Source organism: Mus caroli, chromosome 14 (assembly GCF_900094665.2).
Source record: "Mus caroli chromosome 14, CAROLI_EIJ_v1.1, whole genome shotgun sequence".
NCBI classification, from domain to species: domain Eukaryota; kingdom Metazoa; phylum Chordata; class Mammalia; order Rodentia; family Muridae; genus Mus; species Mus caroli.
Genome location: NC_034583.1, coordinates 104,727,365 through 104,735,786, shown reverse-complemented (window position 1 = coordinate 104,735,786; position 8,422 = coordinate 104,727,365). Strand labels below are relative to the sequence as shown.

General features: G+C 38.5%; 1 protein-coding gene across 3 annotated transcripts in view; it reads right to left on the bottom strand.

Annotated features, from left to right (window-relative positions):
- Gpc5 (glypican 5) overlaps positions 1 to 8,422 on the bottom strand; it is a 1,353,471-nt gene that overhangs the window by 1,085,010 nt on the left and 260,039 nt on the right. For all 3 annotated transcript variants that reach the window (XM_021182017.1, XM_029469205.1, XM_029469206.1), the window contains exon 3: positions 4,075 to 4,769. In XM_021182017.1, coding sequence (XP_021037676.1) covers positions 4,075 to 4,769 — 695 coding nt within the window. The remainder of the gene's footprint in view (positions 1 to 4,074; positions 4,770 to 8,422) is intronic.

Sequence of the window (8,422 nt, the reverse complement as noted above, 5' to 3'; positions counted from 1 at the left end):
TAACACAATCACAAAGGAACTCACACAATATGTATTCACTGATAAGTGGATATTAGCCCAAAAACTTAGGATACCCAAGATATAAGATACAATTTGCAAAACACATGAAACTGGCTTTGTCAACAGTCAGTCATGGAAAAGAGAGAGGTGCACAGAAACCCACTTCTGAGAGAACTGGGTGCTACTGATAGATTCTGGGGAGCACTGTCTGTGAGTTTCAACATATAGCTCTAAGCTCACAGTCAAACTGATGGCCCTAGGTAAACTCAGTGATTCACAAAACAAATGGATAGGCATGAATGTGTGAAAAAGTAGTAAGAAGGAAGGATAGACAGAATGGGGGTGGGGGTTATGAGTGGGGGTGGGGGTACAAATGGTCAGGATTGTTTATGGATGTGTGGGAAATTTGTGGATGCTCACAGTCATCTATTGGATTGATCACAGGGCCCCCAATGGAGGAGCTAGAGAAAGTACCTAAGGAGCTGAAGGTGTCTGTAACCCTATAGGAGGAACAACAATATGAACTAACCTGTACCCCCTGAGCTCGTGTCTCTAGATGCATATGTAGCAGAAGATGACCTAGTTGCCATCATTGGGAGGAGAGGGCCTTGGTCTTGCAAACTTCATATGCCCCAGTACAGGGGAACACCAGGGCCAGGAAGCAGAAGTGGGTGGGTTGGTGAGCAGGGTGTGGGGAGGGTATAGGGGACTTTCAGGACAGCATTTGAAATGTAAATGAAGAAAATATCTAATAAAAATGAATAGCAAAAAAAAGAGAGAGAAATTGTCAGAGAGCAAATTTATCTACTAAAAATATATAAAAGAGATAGAGAGAAAGAGACAGACACAGAGACGGCAGGCAGAAGGGAGGAAGAATGAAGGAAAGAAGGGAAAAAAACGAAAGAAAGGGTGATGGTTGTAGTTGCTGGAAAGACAGATTTTAAAAGGCCAGTGCAGGTAACTGCAGTTGTGAGTTCATACTTGTAGAGCCCTTTGAAGCTCTTCACCCTGTCCTCTGGCTTTTTATTGGTCGAGATAGATGGAGACAAGCAATCATTTCAAGATAAATTCCAACTCGAACAATATCCATCCACAAAGCCATCCCTACAGTAAATATTAGCAGGAAAACCCTAACCAAAGGAGGATAAATACATCCAAGGAAACACAGGAAATGAGTAGTTCCATACCAACAAAAACAAGGACAGCACACACATACACACAAACACACACACATACCACCAATATCAAAATAGCAGCAGATAACCATCAGTGGTCATTAATATCTCTTAACTTCAGTGGACTCAATTCCTCAATAAAAAGACCCAGGCTGACAGAGTGGATGCAAAACCAGGATCCATCATGCTGCTGCATACAAGAAACACATCTCAGCAATAAACATAGATATTATGTCAGAGTAAAGGGCCAGGACAAAGTTTTCTAAGCAAACGAACTCAAGAACTAAGCCTACAAAGCTACTCTAGTACCTAATACAATAGATTTCTCTTATGAACATTGATGCAAAAAATACTCAATAAATAAAGAAACACACAACCAAAATTAACCAAAACAGACAAGGAAGAACACTTCATACTTATCAAAGGAAAAAAAATCTGCCAAGATGATATCTCAATTCTGAATATTATTGCCCCAAACACAAGGGCACCCACACTGGTAAAAGAACCATTGCCAAAGCTTAAATCATATATCAAACCCCACATATCAAATTACTAGTAAGAGACCTCAACACCCAACTCTCATCGATTGATAGGTGATCCAGACAAAAACTAAGCAGAGCAATAATGAAAAGGCATTATAAATCAAATGGACCTGACAGACATCTATAGAATAGTTCATTCAAATGCAAAAGAATATACATTCTTCTCAGCACTGCATTGCTCCTTCTTCAACACTGTTCATATAGTTTGGCCTTGAATATCAATTCTGCTACATAGAGCAGAGATCTTGGGCCCAAATTTTAACTGGCATACCTCAAATTAAAACTAAAGCCCGAGGGCTGAAGAGATGGCTCAGGACTTCACAGCAGTTGTTCTTGGAGAGGAACTTGGCTTGAACCTCAGCACCCACATGGCAGCTCACAACATCTGTTACTTGCAGAGGCCCTCTTCTGACCTCTGTGCACTCATGGTGCACTCACGTATATGCAGGCCAAAGGCTCATACACATAAAAATAATAGGGAAACTTCTTTTATAAATATAAACTGTACTCTAGACTTGGCTTCAGATTTCTAGTACATATGTTCTCTCTGGACATACTTGACATTGTAAGATGGATATTTTATTTCCTGTCCAAAATTTAAAACTATAAAACTATTGTGTGTATGTCCTTTCAGAGGTCTATCTTGTATTTGATTTACATAAATCAAGAAGAGAGGACCAAAAAACAAAATGAAGTTTATTACATCAAGTTAAGAACAAGCAAAAAGAGGGAGGGCATTGAAAGGTGAATATGAAAAAGACACAATGATACATACATATACACACACATACCTGCACACATACAGACACATACATACACACATATACATACATACACATACATGCATATACACATACACACATATACTCACATATGCATGCACACTCATACATACACATACATACACACATACATATATACACATATACATACACATATATACACATACATACATATATACACTCATACACTCACACATACATGTACACTCATACATAAATACATACACACATACATATACATACACAAATGCACACATATATATACATACACATACTCATACATATATATACACATGCATAGATACACAGCCATATGCACATACATATATACACATTTACATACATAAATACACATGCATACATACATACATGAAAACATCATAATGAAACCCATTATTTTGATCACTAACTGTAAAATGTTAAAAGAAACTTGTTCACTGGGTGGGCACACCCAACAGAATGCAATCTGGAGTTGAAATCCAGTGCTCATGCAACATGCTGATAATGCAGCCACCAGAGGGCGCCACTGCTAATTGTCTGAAGGCACCAAAGAGTCTCATAAAGGCCACTGGGGGGTGGGGGGGGGGGGGGGAACATGGAAGGTGGTGGTAATATCCAAACTTTTCTGGTCCGCTTTCTATCAAGAGTGAAGAGTTGACATACAGACCATGTGATGAGAATATTTTTCAGGTCAGTAAATCAATGTCAGTTCAGAAAGACGGATTGTCTTGGCACTGGAGAGTATCTGTTTTATTTCAGAAAGAATGATTTAGGAGAATCATCCACAGCATATCCTACTTCACTCTATGAGATATGAGAAGCGTTACTGAAGGAGCCTGAGGATACTTTTAAATAGCTCTATAGGAAGCTGAAAAGAGGAAACTCTTGTAGCACTTGCTTGATGGTTTTCTCTCAAAAGATCCTTGGGTTGCTAGAAATAAAACCGTAGGAGAGAGCACTGGTCAGGTTTTACAAACTGTCCACTCCATCACTCTGTCAGACTCTTAAGCAATGCTTGTACCCACCACGGCATCAAACCTTAACTTCGGGGATACATAATCAGTGTTTTCCCATTCTAAAAGCTAGGGCGCTACAAACCTCTAACAACATCAGCCCGTCATTTCACAATGAGTACTGGACAGACAGCTTGCATAAATAATGCCTTCTCCAAAACAGTGCTTCAGATGATTTCCACAGCGTTTTCTTCTTATCACTGAGGATACAGAGGTCCAGAGGCTTAAAATTCTTCCTTCATCTCATATTGCTAGTTAACTTTGCACTCGGACTCAGACAGATATTCTTGATTAAAATGTAAACTCTTCCAGCTTAACTGAACCATTCAAGAAGCTGTCTACTTAATGACTAAAGTATTGCTTTGACTGATCAAAATTTTGGGGTAAAATAGATGGAATGCAATACTTTGAATCCAGGTATATCAGTGTATTTTGTGACTGTTTCTTAGAGAATGAACTTGTTTTGCTGATAAAAATGTGAAGAGTATAACAACAGAATATCAAAGAAGTTTGTGTGTACCCTACCTAGATTTTGCATTCTAAGAAATTAGATGTGTCTTACCTGATCCAATAATTTCTGCCCATTGAGGTGAGCCTGCAACACGGCATCATTAACAAGCAAGTGGAAGTTCAGGAGCACGTGTTCAACGTCGTAGGTTCCGTGCATCGCATCTGACAACTCTTCCAGAGACCGGATATAAGCATGCCAGTGTGGATTAAGCTCAGTCATGTGGGCCAGGCAGCCCCTGATGACATTGAGACAGTACCCCATACAGGGTTTACTGAGCATCAGGCTCTGGCAGTGAGGACAGTACTGCATCTTTAGGAGGGCCCTACTGCACTCCTTGGAGAAGTGTATGTGGTCCGTGGTGTTGATGACCTCAATGCCCAGATTAAGCGCCTGCAGGAATGTGCGGCCGGGCAGCAGCGACCTCCCCATCTGCCCCATGACTCTTTTAGGAATGTTGCCAAATGGACTAACATCCTGGCGGGCCATTCGAATGCATTCTGAGTATTGCAGAGAACTGTCAGTCACACCAGGGTTTATAAGATGGTTGTAGACCAGAGGAAAAAGACTGTCAAAGAATCTGTTTACAAATTCCTCGGGATTAACATCCGCACCAAATAAATAGAGTCCAACATCCGTGAAAAATTCCTGAATGGAAGCAGCAGCCTCCAAGGCCATGTTCCGGTAGGTGTTGCAGAAAAGGATACTGGTGTAATTCTCTGCTTGTCTGATGAGGGTTTCCAGGGTCTCTGTAACACAGTGAAGTTAAAGGAGAAGGCTTAGTAATTATGCCAAGCCGTCTGTCTGTCTGCCAAAGGCAGCAAATGTGCATAATACATCATAACTAGCCAGACATAAGTCCAAAAGTACAGTCTGCTGAACTAAATCTTCCAAGGGGAATGGCCACATGATAATACCACTACACACACACATTACATATACTTTCTAGAATATATTTCCTAGTTTCTAAACTGGCTAAAAGGTACAGAAACCAAAGGCTGGTTATACAGACTAATTTTCTGACTAATTTTCATCACATAGCTATTCATAATCGGCTGATATGAAGTTCACTTTGTTTCATATCCTGAGTTCAATACATATAAACACAATAGCATTTAGTAATTGATTTCCTAGCTACTGCATTCTCACAGCTTTTCCATCTTTTATTTTCAAAATGTGAGTTTATAGATTATGTAATAGTTACTCCTAAGGCAGGATAGATCCCCAAAGAACAGTCTGATAATCCACAGACCTCTTAATATTTCCATACATAAACAAATCTAAGATATGCCACTGCCACACTCCTTGTAAATTGGCATGCTTTGTTAAGAAATGAGAAATATGGATGGTGCTGCCTGAACACAATAATTAGTGACCGTGTTATCCATTTTGCATTTTTGTTCTTGATCTTTTCTTCAAAGCCTGGTTGTGGGATATTTTATTTATTACCTAAGTAGCTGATGCTCCAGGGCCAGCTGAGCAAATCTAATACATCCACGAGGAAAGAAAGACTAATCAAAGGGAAGGGATTGGAGTGGTGTAATCACTAAGATCAAATGAAATTCCAAACCCTAGCTATTAAAGAGCAGTAAACGGCCATGACTATCTTAGTAATTACATTTTATAATTAGACCAATGAATGGCACTTGACTATATTGATATATAATTAATTATAAAATATACTCAATAAAATTATCTCCCATAGCAACAACTTCATAGTTATTTCTAATTAGGTTGTAAAAGGCCACAGTCATACTTCACTAACCAAATCACCTCTTGAGTATCTTATTTAAAAAAAAAAATGGAGGAAAAAGTAAAACTGAAATAATGGAAAGTAAATATATAAGGAGTGACTTCTAGGCAGGCAGAACCCCACCCTGGATTGTGCAAGTGTCCTCTCAGAGGGAGAAGAATGCGGTGAAGTGCATTCTGAGTTTCCCAAGACTGATTGAAATTGCACTCCAGACCTCTGTGTGAAATCTCAGGGTGCATCTACCCTGCAATCAAAGGTAACTGCTTTGAAAGGCTACTGCATCAAACAGAGGACTACAAACTCTAGACTGCTAATGAGGCAGGACTCACGGATTCATATGCTGTTCTAGTACCCAGAACAGGTATCACATATATTCTAGCAATTTGGTGAATATGGGAGGGAATGAAGTGTGTTGGAGCCCCCAGTCATACCAGAATCTCCCAAGTGGCCTGACACTGGTCTGGATGACGGCAAATGCAGGCCGCCAGAGTACTTGAGACATATGACTTAGCCCAGCAATCTGTATTTAACATGGAGCTCAGGTGACTCTCGCATGCCAGATGTAGAAATTCTACAAGGGCAGGTAAGGCAACATTCTCTCTCTGATCATAAAGAAGATCAGCAAGTGTTCCAGGAGGACACCCCAACCCTATGGCTACATCTCATCCAGCATGCTGCTTTCCAGGACCCAGAGGAGCAGCTGTGAAAGCACATAGAGCTGGGACCTGAACTGGAAGAGAGCATCCGAACTTGCTCTTTCCTCCACAGCACAGGGCCACTTTTCTCAGGTGCTTGTATGTGGAAATTAATTATGACATCGGTCACAAGCAATTATATTTACTGCTAGTATTTAAATAGCAGTGTCTGTAAATCAATTGATTTTTTTAAGATAAACGGGACTGGCTTAAAAGACTCCCCCATATCACGTGCTATCTTGTGTCCTCTCTGTACTGTCTTTTTAAGGTATGCTGTGGATGTGTTCAGGTAGCCCACATCAGCAGTATGACTTCCAGTTGAATGATATTTGGATATTGCTAATCTGACAATAAAAATGTCCTGTACTATACATTTACTGATTTATTTATTTATTTATTTATTGGAAACCCTAAATGATGATCAAGTATGTGACTTTTTTAATAGGCAAAATGGTTCTAGCGACATATATTCATAGAATAGTGACTTAGGAATATATAGAGTTTATGGGTGAGTATCTATCATTATATAGCTTGCAATTAACTTAATTTGTGAATACAACATTAAATAGAAGATATTAGAGCGTTAGATTGAGTGCAGTGCACCTAAAGATTATCTCTTTACTGAACTCACTCTGTTCTATTGACAACTTTGATTTACAGTTAAAAGATAAGTTTACGAACAACATACACAACCAGACTCTATTTTACATTAGACTTCTTCTTCTTTGATTTTATTACAAACAAAACAGAATTATGAAATTGCATTGTTGTGTTGGTTTTTCACAATGTTACCGATGTATCACAATATTCGGGTTTATTTTTTTTTCAGTTTGTATTGCATCTAATATGTAAAGCATTGTTAATGCTAGGGATAAGCAATTTTGTGACTTTAGTCTATTCTCTCTCTATTTTAGCATACAGTACACACACACACACATATACACATATGTGCTATACATATATACTATATATATATACATACATACATACATATATACTATATATATATTACATTACAAAATTTTGTTACATGTAAAAGAAAATCCACATCTATTCCATGTAAGCATTACCTTTCCATTCTGGTGCTGTACACTGGAATGATCCATGAAAACAAATATTTGCCCACATCTGCTTAAGAAACTTAGTGAACAAACAGCCAGAACCCTTCCTCACTTCGCATTAGCATTTCAATAAGTATCCCCTTCTAGGGATGCCAGACTAAACCTACAAAGGCAAAATCACTTCTTCCTTCATGTTCAGTGTGGAGTAGAATGAAGAAAAGACTATAATCTAATTATGATTTGATTAAAATTATAATTCCTACTAGCTTTATAGGAAAATTCACTTAATCTTGACATAAAGCCATGTGTGTATAATCTCACAGAGGAATGTATTTGAATATCTGAAGTTCATGTTCATCTAGGTTGATTATCAGCTTTAGCATTCTGGAATAACTACATGGTACAATACAAGTGTAGAAAATTTACTTCAGGTTTCCCAGTCCCCATTCCCATCGAAGGTATTTTATTATGCATGCAAATGATTGCTGGCATGTAAACCAAGAATTTAAATTCAAATAAAATACTGAAGGTAAAGTCAAGTCATACTGATATAAAATTAAATTTCACAAACTGAAAAGTCAGTAAAGCCATGTGAGTGGCTTTTGGCACAAAAGAAATGTAATCTTCCCGGACTTTCCCTATTTTAAAGATGAATCGACCCCATAGGTAACAATCATGAAACAATAGTTTTCAGAAGTTCTCCAACATAACATAAACAGACAACTTTTAGGCCTTAATACACTTTAGTCTTTTATACTTATGAACATGTTAAAATGCAAAATATGAAGTATTATTTGCAAGGCAAGACTAGTTGTCCCCATCTAGAGTTGGGGAACAGATGAAAAGAGATGAACCATGACAACCAGACACAGACAACCAGCCATGACAACCAG